General features: G+C 42.2%; 2 protein-coding genes across 3 annotated transcripts; both read right to left on the reverse strand.

The window, feature by feature from the left end:
- Window positions 1–2,866: 2,866 nt before the first annotated feature.
- Window positions 2,867–7,909, reverse strand: srsf5a (serine and arginine rich splicing factor 5a). 2 transcript variants are annotated; one of them, XM_034525382.1, is made up of 8 exons: window positions 7,776–7,909; window positions 6,637–6,768; window positions 6,458–6,528; window positions 6,025–6,189; window positions 5,431–5,500; window positions 4,045–4,118; window positions 3,851–3,955; window positions 2,867–3,454 (listed from the first exon to the last, which is right to left on the reverse strand). In XM_034525382.1, exons 2-8 carry the CDS (start codon window positions 6,760–6,762, stop codon window positions 3,118–3,120), a joined length of 948 nt encoding a protein of 315 aa, XP_034381273.1. In that variant the 5' UTR covers window positions 6,763–6,768; window positions 7,776–7,909; the 3' UTR covers window positions 2,867–3,117. The 2 variants fall into 2 exon arrangements, with proteins under 2 accessions (XP_034381273.1, XP_034381272.1); XM_034525381.1 differs by having other exon boundaries at window positions 5,431–5,509.
- Window positions 7,910–11,055: 3,146 nt separating this feature from the next.
- Window positions 11,056–16,913, reverse strand: LOC117725295 (deubiquitinase DESI2). Its single transcript, XM_034525389.1, has 5 exons — window positions 16,390–16,913; window positions 13,210–13,282; window positions 12,164–12,257; window positions 11,933–12,074; window positions 11,056–11,323 (listed from the first exon to the last, which is right to left on the reverse strand). Exons 1-5 carry the CDS (start codon window positions 16,426–16,428, stop codon window positions 11,084–11,086), a joined length of 588 nt encoding a protein of 195 aa, XP_034381280.1. The 5' UTR covers window positions 16,429–16,913; the 3' UTR covers window positions 11,056–11,083.
- Window positions 16,914–17,461: the final 548 nt, after the last annotated feature.

Below are 17,461 nucleotides of genomic sequence, written 5' to 3' on the forward strand. Positions count from 1 at the left end.
GGGTGGGGTGGAGGGGGGGGGGGGCGGTGTCTGCAAACGGCAGACCAGTGCAGGTCTTCCGTGCACGCGCGTGTCTCTGTACGCGTGTGTGCGTGTGTCCGTTGAATAGAAGGCGTGACACGCTCACGTTAGTGCGATGTGAACGGCGGAGGACGAGCTCATTTCCCCCGGTCCTTGTTGACTGAGCCGGGGCAGGTCGGTGTGGTCCTTGTGCGCCGCGGAGGAACTGCAGTGGAGCAGCGAACCGACCGACCGCTGAGCTTGTTGTGCCAACCACGCTGCTCCGGTGTATGACGGGTGATTAGTGCCACTCAGAGGGGCGGAGGAGAGGCACGGAAAGCCAGCATAGAGGACACGCAAATCTTGGAATTAGATTTAAAGTAGCTTTATTTTCCAGTGGTTTCTGATCTATAATGTCATTTTTAATTTTCTCCTTTGATTTATTAGTATTTATTAGCCTCGTGTTATTTGTTTGCTACTTTCAGAAAATAGTGTCGTTCAGTATTAATACCACCAATGTAGAAGTACTCCTGCATTTATAGATTTATATAAACAGTTATTGATGCATTAATGTAAGCATCCCTAATGTTGCAGCTGGAATGGTGAGGCTTATTTTAACTATTAATAATCTGATTCTGCAAAGCAACTAGAGCTGTAACAACAATGCATGTAGAGTAAAAACTACAATAGTATACCCTCCAAAATTGATAGAAGTATAAGATGGCACAAACTGGAAATATTCAACTTGGTAAACAAAACAGAAAAGCCTCTTGTTGTAATGAGAATTCTCACATTATAATAGGAAACTGAGCTTATTTCTTTCTCAAGGCGGCACTAGTAATGACACTGTTCTCAGCCATGCTCGGGCATTAACAACCTGTCATAAATTGCCCCAAGGGGAAATAAACGTCATCGACGGTCTCTCCAAAGTGCATTTTGCCCATTTCTTTGGCAGGTGCAGCGCGTGCAGGTCTGGGCGGATCCATGGAGACGAGCTGTGTCGCCAGATCGATTCCCAAATGTTTGTTTCACTGCACACACACACACACACACACAAGTGCACCCTCTTTTCATTTAAACGGGTTAAATCCTTATTTCCTTATTGTGCAATGTATAATGACCTACTTTCCCAAACTATTTACTGTTTCCACAACAGTTTTCACATCATGAATGAGTAAATTAATATGAATTACAATAATGAATACTGATCACCCATATTTCGGATGCACACACAGCCATGCATTGTGGGGTTTGAGGACCAGCAGGTACTGCCACCATGTGGTGATCAGGGGACTGAAGGACTCCTTTGTTCTCAACACAATTTCACATAATTAAACCTGCAACATATTCTTTAGCTTTTTGGGATTCACCATCCAGGTCTTCGGGCACTGCATGACATGGACTTTGTCACTTTAAGGATTAATATGAGCCGTTGCTGTTATATTAATCAGCTGATAGCTTGTTACAAGTATCTTAAAGCCACTCCTCTTATCCTACCTGTAGTCTACTTGGGAACCCTTGTTTCTTAGTCACATAAAAAGTTGATCTCAGGTTGTCTTGGATCAATTCATGTTCACCATACAGTCCAAATACAAGAATAAAGAATGCAGATTCATCTCCAGGGGTGGAGTAAGTATTTTTAAATTAAAGTCCTGCTTTGAAAATGTATTTTAAGAATTGAGAAAGGGTACTTAAATTACAAGTAAATTAACCAACTGTATCAGCTCTATGATCGTTTAGTTTAATTGATAAAGGCTGTCAAATGGACGTGGAGGGGAGTTGAATAAGACCCGAGGTACAACAGAAAGCTCTCAGCTTTCACTTTATGAATCATCCACCAGCAGATTAAAATGAACAGTGTTAATTAACTGTTTTCATATTCTGCATTGCGTTTCTTTTTTTTTAAACCACTGGTTTGGTTCAAGTGTCATGCATACTTGATATACATCCAACAATTTTGTAAATAAGTATGAATTCTGTGCACTGATGCATTTAGAGTTGCCCTTGCAATCACTTGAAGTCGCTAATTTCCACTGATTAATAAAACCTTTTAGAATATAAAAACAAACTTGAAAACTCAAGTAAAATACAATCTTTATAGACGATGGATTATTTGAGCAAACCGGTGTATTTGATTGCATCTGCAAGAAAGAATCAACATGGTCTCAGATTTAACAGTTTGTGAAAGCTTTATTTGGTTAAACTGCAGACTTTAATACGCAAGTTTGACCTATATATATATTCACAAAACATTAAAAAAAATTGATTGTTCTTTCCGAACATTACTAAAAAAATTAAATGACAATATGCAGTGAGAGTTTTATTAGTATCAAATGAATAAACTTATTTAGAGACATTTCTTCCTGCTGAAACAGACACTTGAGTTCAAACCCACAACACGCTTCAGGCCGAAGCTGCAGTTAAAGTTAATAAAAAGCAAAGTAAGATGAATCACGACGCGAGGTCCTGATGCAACAGAATTGAACGAAATTAATGCCAGATTCCAACATCATTACACAAGAAAGCTGAAATACTAACCGAGATGCTTGCATTTTTTTCCGTTTACATATCAGGGCAGTGAATGCAACACGTGTAGACCAGAAGCAGAATCACAGTTTCACAGCAATGCCAGGCGCTAGCGAACAAAAACACACCTATTGACACTTGGGGAACCAGTACCATTCCCACATAACCAGTAACTGCTGTGAACACTCGCAAAGCACAGCGGAGTGGATGGAATCGTAACATGGCAGACAGCGAGGACAGGCTGCAGGATGTGATGTGTAGTCGCTAATCAAAAAGGGGTTCTGTCACTCAGCATTTAAGCAAAAATATAAAGGAGTTGATGAGGGGGGAGGGGGGGGGGGGGGGGGGGGGGGGGGTGCAAAAAATAATAATTAGAAAAACAAACATTTTCCGGTGGAAGCTCATCCAAACTAAAAAAAGAAAGAAATCAAAGCCAATGAGGGCACATTAATGACTTAAGATCTTATTTCAAAAGAAGCCATGGGGATTTCCTCCCCTTCATTAAAAAGAAACAATAAATCACATGCCACCATACAGGCCTGTGGTGAGCAACTATCAGTCTATTTTTTACGGCCGACAGGTGCACCAATCTTAGTGCTTGCTGTCTGCAGAGGCGGAGCGGGAGCGAGACCTGGAACGAGACCTGGACCGGGAGCGAGACCGTGAACGGGACTGCTTGTTCTGAGCAGGGGCAGGTGAGCGGGAGCGAGACCTGGACCTGGACTTAGACCTGGACTTTGAGCGAGACTTTGAGCGAGACTTGGACCTGGACTTAGACCTGGAGGGGGATCTGCCTGACGCCCTGCCCCCACCGGACGTCTTCTTCTCTGGGGTGCGACTCAGGGACCTGGAGCGGCTCCTGGAACGGTTGCGGCTCCTGGAACGACTCTTTGAGCGGGAGTAGCTGCGGGAGCGAGAGCGGCTCTTGCTGTGGATGTTGAAAAAGAAAAGTCATTTAATAATGTTTCCTGTGGATGTTTGTTTGTTTGTTTGTGTGGCATAACACCAGAAAACGTAACATAATACTCGAACTGCACAGAGCAAGAATTTAAAAATAAGAGCCTGGAATTGAAAGATCTACACAACTGTCCTAAACTGTCAGGTTATGTTTGATCACTGGTGGGAAAAACAATCAGTGCAAAATAAGTGATTTTATGATGATGGTTTAACAAGAACTGGTCAATAATGGGCAAAAGGATATCTTTAAAATATTGCCAAAATGTATGGACGACATGTGAGGAAATGCCCAGCTAACTCATTTTCGGTGTTGACGTAATGGCACAAGAGTGCAAAAAAAATATGTAGCAGTTTTTAAACAACTCACCTTCTGCTGTCCTCAAAGATCTTAAGCTTGCGTCCATTCAGCTCTGATCCGTCGAGCTTGGAGATGGCGTTCTTCAGGTCACTGCGGGATGCAAACTCAACCACTCTGCATAAAAACAGAAACATTCATTAGGCCCAAAACCCAGAGGACGTCACAATTATTTGAAAAGTTGCACGAACAGGAAAGAAACTCACCCTTCATTTTTGTTAGGTCTGTGTGCGTCCACAAAGGTAACTTCACCTGCTTTTCTCATGAGGTCTTTCAGGTCCTGTTTTCAAAGCATAATGTGAGATTAGTGACAAAGAACAAAACATGAGATGCCGGTGAAAGCCTTTTCAGACCTGGAGGGAGATAAATGAGCAGGCAGCAAGAAACCAGCACACTGATACTTGGGTTATCTAATGCTGACTTTTGTCACTGTGATAAGCTCCAATTTCAGTGGAGGGCATGTAAACAAAAAAGCCACTGGAATTGTTGTGGACAAGTGTTGCCTTTACTCAAAACAATTTTAAAGCCCCATTAATTGGCTCCAACAAAATCAACTCCATAGTGGATTTGTGTGTGTTAAGTTTGAAACAATACTACTCTGGTTAAATGAACAAGAATTTTGTTCATGCGACTTACAAAATGATTCTCAAATAGTCTTTAAGTGTTTACATAGTAAAACTGCCTCCTTCCCATTTGAGACTGTAACTCTACACCCCTTTACCACCCGACCCTAAACAAACCCAATCACATGAGTTTTATGCTACTTACCGCTCCATACCCAGGAAGATATTATCATAGAGCCACTTGTCCAAATAGCAAATGGGAACCAATGCAGTGTTAAGCCCTTGAGAAACGACCTCGGCCTTGACCAGCATCCGGCCTCCACAAGTAAGGAACCACCAGAGAGCAAGTAGGGGGAGGGGTGTGCGCCCGATTCAACACCGCCCCCAGCTCCATCAGCAACAGAAAAAGACCCAAACGGGAGAGTGTAGGAACCATGGATTTGAGGGGGGTTACAGCAGTCGGGGGTGCCAGCCCACAGAACCTCCAGACTGTGGCTACGGACCTCCTAAGGCTACCGTATCCTGCGCTAGACCACTTTCACCCGCAAGGGGCCCAGCCAAGACTTTAGACCGGCGGCAACTGCGTGTAAGGAGAGGCACCAAATGGACACTATTCAGAAAAACAACCAGGAGAGGGCGCTACACACTTCTGACACCTCCGTGGAGGGTGTGCATTTACCTCTGATATAAAGGAAACCATATCAGAGCAGCTGTTAAAAAACAGTTAAATGTTTTTGTTAGAATGCCTATAAGCAGCAGTTAGGTGCTTTTGTCTGAAAAAGAAAAATGTATTTGGAGGGAAAATAAACAAACTAAAACACTCGGGGCTTTCTATTGTAATTGGTCGATTACCTATTGAGTTTTGTATTTCAGTAATCTGAATAAAAGAAAAATGGACCAGGCCTGATCAAATGAATGCTGCTCTATTAAATTTTTTTTTAAAGAGGTCCTTAAAAAAAAAAAAGGTGACATCTACATTATTTAAATCGTGTGTTATAAGATAAATAAGAAAGTTTAGTTATTGCTTACCTGCCAGCTGATTCGTGAAGAGAGGTTCTCCACAATTAGTCTGTGATCTGTCCGCACAGGGGGGCCATACCTGTCCAGTCAACGCGAAACCCAAAAGAAAAGAAGCCTTTAATACCAATCTTTAAGTTAAGATATGGGACCAACCATTTGACTTCATGATCACCTGCTGTATTTACACTTTGTCTAAGGCGCAATGTCAATATTGTAATTTGATTAGGTAGAACAGGTTCACATTAAACACCAGATCTTAGTTTTAAACCTGGTCAAGAAAACACAACTTTTTGTACATACAAGAATAAACTTTCAATAAACCATCAAACTTTTAACAAAAGTTGTGTACTTGGATAAACACACTGACCCAGATGTTACACTACACCAGGCGTTACTCGAGTTTAACACAACTGGATGAAAGATATATACGTCCTCACTTTACAATCAAGTGAAATGTATGACGACTATTCAGATGAGTAGAATGAAATGTTCTTTTAATATTAGGGACAAAATCATTTTGTTTACTTTTAGTTTACTTGTTGGCCAAAACAAGCCTGCTGCTCATTTAGTAAAGGTTTCAGGAAGTTTTTAGGGCAAATGTACCTGGAGCCACTGCTGCGAGATGGACGATAGCCACCGCCGCCGCCACTGCTGCTTCCACCACCTCCACCTCCACCCCCACCTCCTCCGCCACCGCCGAAACGTCCTCCCATTCCTCCGGGGCCCCCACCTCGTCCTCTTCTGGAGCGAGCATGCTCAATAGTGACCCTGAAAAGAGCAAGAAATTATTTTATTTACGAATAAATCGTTTGATGAACAAACTAAATGTTTAATACGTCTGATATGAAGCTATTATTTACAATTATGTGTGGGTTGACAATGCCACATTAAATGCATCATAAGCCTGCATTTAAGTAAAACTTTGTGTCTAAGAAATAGCCAGTGGAACCACAGCTCATTGTGTAAATGGCACAATAGTCAAACCTACAATATCAATGTGTTTGGTAAAAAAGATTTTCCCGGATAGGATCCTTACCTTTCACTGCACAATTCTTTGCCGTTCAACTCGTAGACGGCATCATCTGCATCTCTGTGGTCATCAAATTCCTGAAGAAAAAAAGATCCATCATCAAAAGGTGACTCTCTAAACATTTTTTTTAAAAAGAGGATCGGAAAGCGTAGTTCGCACAAAGTAATCACTGGTTAGCCACTCACCACAAAGCCAAATCCATTCTTCAAGTTAATTTCCCTAATTCGGCCATAGCCCTTGAAAAATTTCTCCACGTCTCTCTCCCTGGCGTGTGGGCTCAGGCGGCCGATGAAGACACGACAACCACTCATTGTAATCTGAGGATAGAAAAACACAACCTGGTAAACATTAAACCAACCCAAGTGGCAGAGTGAAGGAGCTCAGTGTGTTGACTAGCCAAAGGTTAATTATGGACATTTAACAGTACAGGGTCCAGTTAATCAGTAATACCGACATGGTGTTTGTATCTCAGCCCTTTTAAATGTTATTTTAGTCAACGGTCTAGACCACTCAAGTGAAACTGAGCAACCCGGATCAAAAGACAGTTTCACCGTAGTTTCATTAGTCAAATACTGTTTGTTCTCAAATAACGTCCCGAAAGCACTCACATGTCTACACGTTAATTATTCAATGGGCTAAAAAAAGAATAGTTACGTACGACGGTTATAATAGGACTATTTTTAGAAATGCATTAACACATTTAACGTTAAGCGTTGTACTGTACTGAGGTAAAATGACTTGGCGTTAATAATGAGTTTACCCGGATTAATATGAAATGAACCATCTCACTACACAATACAACGGCACCACGAACTAGAACCTCAAAAATGTACTTTATTTACAGCGTAAATGTATCGTGCACGTGGCTCAATAACCAACATGTTATTTTTAATACAGCTAACGTTAGCCAGCTAGCTCGGTATCGGTTGAAATAATAGATTTGGGCCTAGCTAAAGCGTGCTAGCAGTTCATCCTTCACTACGACGACACGCCGCTAAGCTAACGTCTAAACGCTTGAATTAAACATTACGCTCAATGTGTCGCTGGAAAAAAAGAAACGGGCGGAGTTAAAATGCTACAAACCATAATTTAGTGGAGTAATACGGGACAACGGTCATCTTTTACTCACTTAAAGATAATTTGGCTTCTTGCTCGGCGCTTTCTTAACGCTCGTTAGCTGCCTCGAGGTCGACTACTGTTAGCTTAGGCGAGCTCGCGACAAAGACGTAACGCTAGGTTAACTATCCGTTTAGAAAACACAAAACCCGCAGTTAGTTTTTTTTTAAAGTACAATTATTTAACGTCAGCTCTATCACAGTCTCACCTTTTCTTTCAATCAAAGCGTGTCCGGTTTCGGCGTTTACTTCGATGGTAAGCTGCAACGTTGTGGCGTGTGGTCTCAGCCCTGCTCGACTATATCAAAATGGCGAGTGGGTCTCATGCCAGAGCGGGGAACCGGAAATGCTGCTGCCGCCTTCACGTTGCCAGTTCGGGGGCTTGATCATTAACTGTCCCGGTTAATCCGTAACTTGGTTAAAATTGACGTCTTGGCCCTTTTTTGTCGATCAAACATGTGTTAACGTATCACGGTGAGGTAAAAAAAAAAAAAGCCCCCTTCGTATATATATATATATATATAATATATAATAGACTCAATATCTTTGATCTAAACAATTATGTGTTTTTTTTTTGAATCCTCAAAGGGGCATAAAGCACGGATGTGGCAACAAACAGGCTGAAGAGACGCGAGGAATCCAGCGTACTCATTTTTTTCACATCATTACTTTTCGTGATAGTATATATTAATATTTATATTTATGTTATTGGTATTTTACAATGTAGTCACAGGGATGCTTTCTGCCTCGTCAAACCAATTGTGTCTTTGTTCTCAGCATTATTTTATTTTCTACATATTTCAGTTTTTATATAAAAACTTACTTTTTCGTAATTTACTAAATCACACCTCTAACATCCTTTATAAGATTACATTACATGTTCAAAGACAGTGTATTAGATATGTACCTGGCAATACATATTACAGTTGAATAATACACGTGTTAGTGCTCTTTGATTGATAAAACTACCTTGAATGTACATTAAACCCATTTTTAAAATGTATCTTCTGCAATTTATTGTTAGTTATTGGCCAACATGGTACATCTGTTATTATTTATCTGATATATTTGCCCAGTTGATATATCGGTCCAGTTATTTTTTTAGATCTGGAATCTAGAAATAGTTTATCTATAAACTAAAATGGCTGTACTTTTGGCATTTTACCAAATCAAAGAACTTAAAATAAATCATATAATCCGTTCACCCAAATTGCCTACCCCCAAACATGTATGGGCTACAACAGAAGAACCCAAACATTTCTTTGTTATTCTGTCTCTTTATTCTATATATAATCATTCTTGAAATCGTCCTGGGTTAGGAAAAGGAAAACACAGGGTTACAGTTGGTAGATAACGGAAACATTCCTCCCATGTCTGCTTTTTAGAAAGTGCCAAAGACTTCTGAGCATGGATAACTGATCACCGTACAGCTCCTGTCAACTCAAAATGTAATAAAAAAGGTCTGAACACAATACATTTGGTGAAATGTAAGATTACATCAAAAATAAATAGGAATACAGCTTATTCAAGAGCATGAAGAAGATGTCAAATTTGCACTTTTAACCCTATCTAACAAGGTCAGCAGGAATGAGATGACAAGTCATGTGATTTCCTTCCTGAAAGGATGGAAGTCCATGAAAACACTGCAGCACGAGGGATGGGACAAGACTAAAATCACATGTGGCTGGGTTCACTGAGCTTTTGCATTTAAAAAAAAGCAAGCTACATGAATTTAAATGAGTAAAATTACCGGGAGCCGATGTTTCTCATCATCATTATAATCACCACCTTCATCAATATCAGAGGTGTGTGCGTGCGTGTGTGGTATTGTTCACTTGCATGTATGCTAATTACAAATAATGAATGACATCAAATTTATGAGTATCAGGTCTTCTCCCAACAACAAACCCAAGACGTTTGTAGACTATGATTAAAATGCTTTGTATCTGTAAAAATGTCACAGTTCAGTTCACAATTGAAATTAATCAAACATAAAATGGTGAGAGTTTGATATTTTGGGAAATACACTTATCTTCTCGCAGTGTTAGATAATAAGTTTGATACCACTCCCATCATGCCTGTAGGATAAATAAGACGCTTCATGTAGCATTCAGGTATCTTAGCCTTGCATCAAGTCTTGAAACAGGGGGAAACAGCTAGCCTGGCAACAAAAACAAAAAACCTGTCAAATTGTCGTTTTCAAACTTTGTTTGCTTTGTTCGGGTTAAACAAACAAGATATTATGTGTTCAGTGGGGAGTTTTCAGTCTGCTGGTGGGTGGACCAGGCTATCTGTTTCTCTCTGCTTCAAGTCGTTATGCTAAGCTAAGCTAAGCTGACCAGCTTCTGGCAGCAGATTCTTATTTACAAACGTCGCATGAAAACGGTATTCATTTTTTCATCTAACTCTCGGGCAAGAAGGCAAATAAGCATATTTCAATAAATGTAGAACCTGTTTCTTTAAGGACTTCTGTAACTTAAAGGAGAATACTGATGTTCTGCTTTTCCCTTCCTTATGCTCATGCTTAATCTTGATTGGTTCACTGGTGAAAAAGGCGATGAAACCAGTATCACGCAGGAACATTCTCTGGGCGTAAGTATACATTTTCCTTCCTTCGAAGTGTCGTACTTTTATTATATAAAGATTATTTGGATATAAAAGCGTAGACAAAAATTGTACTGGATCACAAAGTCAATTGTCAGTGTAGCAGCTTGACTTCCTTTGTGCCTCTGAAACAGTGACAATTTAAACTGAACAGTATTTGCCCTTGATTGTTTACAACTGTCCATGGTTACACTGGCAGCTCACCGCCCGGTTTATTGATTAAAACGAGCTTCATTCGTTTTACAAAAGGAAAAAGGAGAAGAAACACTTGATGATGTGATCAGGAAGTGTGGCGTCTCAGGTTTAGTTGGACCTTTTTGTCCCGGTCTTTCAACATGCAATATTTGTATGAGTTCAGACTAAACTGGAGGAACAATCAAATCCTCTTTAAACCCTCTAAAATGGCCAAAGTTAACTACTGAGGTTCCACACAATGATAGCAGAGTCAACGATATCAACTGAAGGCCACATAGAGGTTGTTGAATGAGAACTTGTTGAGATTGAGCTAATAAGCAGTTTTCCTGGTAATGCCACGATAAGTAGCCTCCGGTGTCTATATAGTTATTCTACAAAAGCAGCTCTGAAGGCAGGGCAGGGAACAAGGCTGACACAGGTTTTAAAAGTTCATGGAAAAGACCAATAATAATGTTCTACAAACTTCAGCTCTACAAGTGGTTGTGGTGGAGTCTGAGCCACGCTTCAGGGCTCAAGTCAAAGTGTGTCCTCCTGCCGTCTGCAGGACAGGTCTGCAGGCCTGAAGTCTCTTTTCATGAAGAGGGGACTCTTCTTGTCCCGCCTTCTTTACTCCGAGGACAAACAGGATGAGGTCAGCTGGTTGTTCAAGCCTACTGATGCCACGGTGACGAGCAGAGGTGGCAGGGTGTGTCCAGAGGTCAGCGGATGTCAGGGCAGTTCACACCCTCGTGTGGCGACAGCTGTGGGAGGAGCCGGTGGCGGCAGCTCCGGACGGGGACAAAGGGTCCTCGTCGCTGGACTCGTTACGCTCCTCTTTGTGGAGGCCGAGGCTGATGTGGCTCTGCAGGGCGGCCGGGGTTAACCACTCCTTGGGTAGGCAGCTCTGCAGGAAGGGGATGCAGGAGCTGAAGTACGCCAGTCTGTTGACCCAGCGAGGGATTTCATGTCCACACATCAACTAGAAAAAAGTCGGGAATACATTGGTGTGAAACTTTTTTTTAAAAAGAAGAAAAAAAAGTTGACTTGAAGTAAACAGCAAAATAAACCAGAAGATGTGATGATTTTTCTGGATATTTTTACACATATATATATAGGAAATGGATACATGTTTTTTTTTCAAGTACAAAATAAAAAATATTTCTGCAATTTGCTATTGCACTTCCATGAAGTTGAGACTCTACAGTCAGTCAAGCCCCTAAAAAACTTGATCCTACATTTCCCATTCTTTAGTTTCAGGCGAAATGTTAACAATGTTTATCACCTTATAGTTTAGGATGCTAACATGCTAATAACATGTAAGTGCTGCTGAGGCTGATGGGAATGTAACTCGTTCCACAGGTATTTCGTTGTAAAGCAAAGCAGTGGACTAGATTAGTTTTCACACCTACATAGTGAATGTGGTGGAGTGCCCCTTTAAGTCTCTGGACAAACAAACTTTCATATCGAAGTATATTTATGTCTAACTTATGTTTAGCTATATCAGCACTGTTTCTGGTGGTTATGGTTTATGTACATGTAGGGACAGAAGAAAACAAACACTCGGCAGTAGAAACAGTATCAGACTGACCTCAGACAGTGAGGAGGAGAAGTGGTTGCAGTTTTTGTGCATTAGGTGGTAGGCGTTGCCTTTGAACTCTTTACCCAGCTCCTCCATGATTTTATCAATGTCCTCCTCTGTAAAGTCGGTGGTGCCCAAAACAATGGCCTCCCTGTTCCAAAGCAGAAAAAGACCCATCAGCACACATTAACATTAATAACCTCTCAGAGCACTGTATGCTAAAATGAAGCACACCCTCACTTGAATTTGAACGTCTCTCCCAGTTCGGCGGCGTTCCCCGGAGTGATCTCAAAGATGCCACTGAAAGGGTACGGATGACCCCCGTATGCAAATTCTGTGAGGGCAAAGATGCAAAAATACACATTAACTCCTCGAAAAACAACTGTAATTACACAGAAGCGAGCAATTAATCACGGACTCCCTGTGCTTAAATCATTAGGCTAATCACAGACTCTCTGCTCTGCATTTACAGAAGTACAACAGAGGTGAACACTGGCGCCACGGCATATTGAATAGAGCGCTGCACATTGTTAGCTCAGTATATTCTGAATTAAATTTGAATTCATACATTTTGACAACAATCACACATAAAAAAAAAGCTACACTTTGACCATTTAACAGTAAAATGCTATTTACACAGTAACACTCACAGGGGCAATTATTCTGCATAATGAGTATTTTTACTTTCATACTTTATGTACATTTAGCTTTAATAATACGCAAAGATATGAGACGTCCTTTGTGCTTTTAGACATAGAGTCTTGTGATGGTATATTAAATTCAATATGATTAAATCCATGCAGCAATTATGCAAAAAAAAATGCTGCAAGCACAAAATCATATGCTAAAATTAAACAAGGAGAAGTGATTTCTGGCCTCGTAAGGAAAGTATTTTCACAATCATCATATTTCAAAAGAGCAGAGAGAATATTTTTCTGGTTGCATAACGGGATTCCCAGAGATCTAGTTTCACGGTGGTTTCTGCTTCCCGCTTTGCACACGCACACACACACGCACACACACACACACACACACACACACGCACACACGCACACACACACACACACACACGATAACTAGTAAGCCTAGTGGTGACTCAACCCAGAACAATGAGGTCATGTAATCAGGCACAATATTCCATATTCCATTTTTAAACCCGCACTTCATTTGCCTCGTACAAACCTCCCAATCAGACGCTGAGCAGGTCTGAGAGCAGCCAGCTGTGCTGCTCTGACGAGCCGTAATGGGATTTCACAGACATAAAAGAAACAAAGGAAAGGTCTTACCTCTGCCGTAGATCTCAATGCCTGAGTGGAAGACTCCAATACCCAGATTGGAAGTGTATTCATTTATCCAGTACTGCCGAGAAAGAGAGTTCAGAAACTTCATTTAGGATCAATATCAAGAGTTATTTGTGTTGTATCAGGATCAACAATACAGCAGCGCTACAGGAAACGCTGGCCTGAAATACCACATCAGTCAATTGAGTCATAATTTAATTATATATATCAGGAAAGAAACAATCCAACAGCTCTAATTAAAATATATATAATACATATGATCATAATGTAATACTTGAACACATTAGGCTGTGCAAATAGGGTATATTCAATTTAGATTAAAGCACTTGGCTTTCTGGTTAAAGGAATAGTTTATGTGTCTTGAGGGATCACGTCGCTCCTTTAAGGTTATTTTACTCAAATTAGCATTTTGTTTTATTCAGATTTCGTGAATTTCTTCTTCTTCTTCTTTCTTTGTGTTGTGTCGTTTGTTGAAACTCATTGTTCTTCACGTCACCAGACCGACGAGGCGTTCCTGGTCGAATACATCCTCAATCAAATATGAATTCACTTGTTTCCTCTATGGAATTACTCATCCTCCGCATTGTAACAGCGGTGGCGTCCCAGCATGCACTGGGCAAAAAAAAAAAAACCCCAAAAAACCCAAGGGAAGCACCCAGAACTGATCCACCGGGAGGGCAGATAAACAATCAACTCTCTGATCTGTTTGACCTGCGAGTCCTCCGATTGCTGGAGGAAGATTCACACATGAGAAGCGCTCCTGGTGATCTATGAGCCACCTCGTCGCCCTTCACTGTAGATGATCCAGACATAATTCATGTCGGGACCACGAGCTCTTCAAACCCCCCAACGCCCCGCCGACACGAGACATCCCAGAGGAAACGCGCTAAGAGCTCTGCACGCGGCCCCATATTAATAATAGAGCACATGTCCGGGCTCAGAGCGGTACAATAAAAGCATATCCACCTCTTTGCTTAAGAGTCGTACCTCTACAGTGACTTCTACCCATTTCTCTCACCGGGGAACACTAATGGAAATCTCAGTTTCCTGGTGAGAAACGATGCACGAGAACAAAGTCTCCCAGAGAAATGAGATTGTGACGAGCTGACTCTCAAATGATGTGACTTTTGCCTTATGAAAATCACACTTCTCTGATGATGATGATGATGATGATGATGACTCGTTGCACGCCAACAAACTGCTGCAACAGCCTCACCCCCCCCCCCCACCCCCACCGCATCCGGCCTATTGCGGATGCGGCATCCACCACCAGACACATCAGTCACATTGACTTCCCATCGAAGACAATCGATTCATCATCATCATCATCATCATCCCTTCTGCTCGTTACATGATCGCTCGCTCACCGTCTTCTGGTTTGATTCTCGAGGTAAAAGGAGTATTTGAGGCTGACCCCCCCCCCCCTCCCCACCTGCATGACCTGCTAAGCAGCAGGGCCGCTGGAATTAAACCAGCCGCCACTCACCGAGGTCCACATCGAGATACCAAAGAGCAATGATTGAACATGCATGTGTGAGTATTCTTCAACAAATCACATTGTTCAGTATATGCAGCATATTATCACGTCGTTGATCAACATGTGTACATCCTCTTATGAATATGGAGCAAGCTAACAGGTGAGGAGGGCATTTGTTGAAAGTACTTCAGGTGAGCAAAAGAAAAGCGTGCTGATGATTGTGCTTCACAACCCTTCAGTGAATAAAAGAAATTATTAAATTGTCAACTGCTGACTTTCTATAATTCTATTCATTATTCATTTAACACCATCCACCCACTACAGTGTCGTTTTCAGTGTTTATTTGTCAACAACTATAACTCCTCTGCTGAAGCCGGTGTGTAAACAAGATCATGCTTTGCAAATATCACATAATTTGTGATCATGTAAACTGGGGAAGATGGTGTTTGTTAAAGGCTGATAAAAACATAAATACTAAATAAACAACTATATTAGACAGGTTTAAAAAAATAAAATAAATCCTTATCAAAACATAGGAATCGAGCCAAACAGCACATTGTTGGAGGCTCTGATCCAAGACTGTATTTACAGTTATTACAAAAATGTTGAAACAGAGCCAAGAAGTTCCAGCTTCTCTTTGGCTCTCTGTATTTGTTTCTTCTATAGCCATTACATGTATTTAGACCCATTAGTTTCCTCTCTATATAGTAGTATTCACTGTGGCGGGGTCCGCCATTCCCACACACGATCTAAATTGTGATCACACAAAGTACCTCTGCATTCGAAGTACTTCATCATAATAACCAGCTCAGCATGTCTTTTGTACAGTTTTGAACCCACTTGTAGGTGATTATTACATATATGTATACATAACAGCTTAATACACCTTTTATAGCCGAGGTGTGTCATCATATATCATTAAATCTGATTACAACTGTTTATATCATTAACTTTTTTTTTTACAGACAGAGGTTATAATTGTTGACAAATACATAAACAAACAGTTATAGCATCTGTTTATCTGCGTACAACTACATTAAAGTATGCTAATGTATTGAATGTATATGGGGAGTCGAAGTAAAGTGTCACAACAATGGTGTAAATGGAGTAATTCATGTGGGTTTACAGCAACATGTTGCATCATATTAACTCAGGAGGATGTTCAGACTGAAGAGACCAGGCACATGTCTGAATGAAGACTCTTGTCCTTTAATGGCGTGTGTGTGTGCATCATGTGAGCTGTGGGTACAGGGACAGAGGGGTTGAGGCAATGTCTTGTTACTCATCTTTTTATGTTATAAATTTCACTTGACGTTCCTGCTTACTCAGATCAGGACGTTGATACTGGACACATTACCGCCCCGGCTGTGCTCCATTGGAAATGATTTTTTAATTTAACACTCTTCAGACGTCCATGGGAGTAGAATACAAGTAGCATTTGTTAACAGTGGAAGATGATTATACAAACAGTCTCATGCTGCAGGCAAATCACTCCCTGCCCTTCGTGCTCTGTTCAAGACTCCTTCCAGCTTTAAAATAGAGCTGTGAAGTGCACTTGTGAAACAGGTGTGGAGTGGACCTGCTATTTCTGGTGGTGCGTTCACTTACCTTGCTGGTGTCAGATGACAAACTGCTACACGCACACACAACAAAATAAAAAAAGTAAGCAAGTTGAGATGGGTTCTTACCATATCGTACACGTTAAGGATGACGGGTTCATTGGCCATGGTTTAACCCTGAGCTGGAAAGGCAAACGTCCCCACCCTCCACGTCGTATGGCGGTCGGGACCTCCACACCCCTCTGAAGTCACACGGTCACACACCGCGGACAGTGGCGGCGGCCGGGCGTCTGCTGGAGGGGTGGATGCTGCTCATTCCCCCTCCCCACCGCAGGAGGCTGGAAAAGCGAGACAAAATGTCCCGAAAGGAACTGGACAACTGCAGCGGACAGCCCCAGAGCCACTATGGCATGTTAGGTTTGGGGAAGCGTGAGACTCGGATCTCCCCAGCAGCTTGCACCTTTCTCCCCGGGTCCATAAAATACCCGTATGTCAGGGGAATCGATGCCGGTAAGAAAAGTGTTTCTTTTTTCTTTTTTTTAAACACACAACGGCTCAAAATGTCACGTCAAAAAAACCCACCGCGTTAGAGGTGCAAACATGATCCACAGCGGACACGAAGGGGCTTGCGCGTGTTGAAGTGTGAGGCTGCAGGCGCCCCCCCCCCCCCCCCCCCCCCCCCCCCCCCTCCCCCCCGTCACCACGGGCGGAAAGGCGACAGCTTGGGCGGACCGACGTCGACGATGGAGGCGGGCAGCGGGGACATCGTTCACCCGGAGGATGTCGGTGCAGCTGCGGGAGAGGACTCCTTCGCCAAGGCGGTTAATTACAGCAGATGTGGAGACCGGAGACGGGAGGAGGGAGAAGAGGAGGAGGAGGAGGAGGAGGAGGAGGAGGAGGAGGAGGGGGTCAAGTTCAGCAGCAGCATCCCCGGCCGGTGCTGCTCCCGCTGCCCGTCCGCATCCAGCAGCCTCTTCTTCGTCGGGAGGGGACAAACCTCGGCGGCATGACTCCTCCAACAAACACGGGTCCGTGTACTCAAACTGCGATGGAGAGGGTTTTTTTTTCTTTCTTTTCCCCCTAAAAAATGTAATTTATTAGAAAGTGCCAAAGCAGCCGATACCCATCCGCGTGGTGCGGCTTGTTGCGCAGCTCTGCCTCCCTCTCCCTCTCCCTCCTGTCGGGACTGAAGCTTTTAGAT

This window comes from Cyclopterus lumpus, chromosome 22, assembly GCF_009769545.1.
Source record: "Cyclopterus lumpus isolate fCycLum1 chromosome 22, fCycLum1.pri, whole genome shotgun sequence".
In the NCBI taxonomy this organism is placed as follows: domain Eukaryota; kingdom Metazoa; phylum Chordata; class Actinopteri; order Perciformes; family Cyclopteridae; genus Cyclopterus; species Cyclopterus lumpus.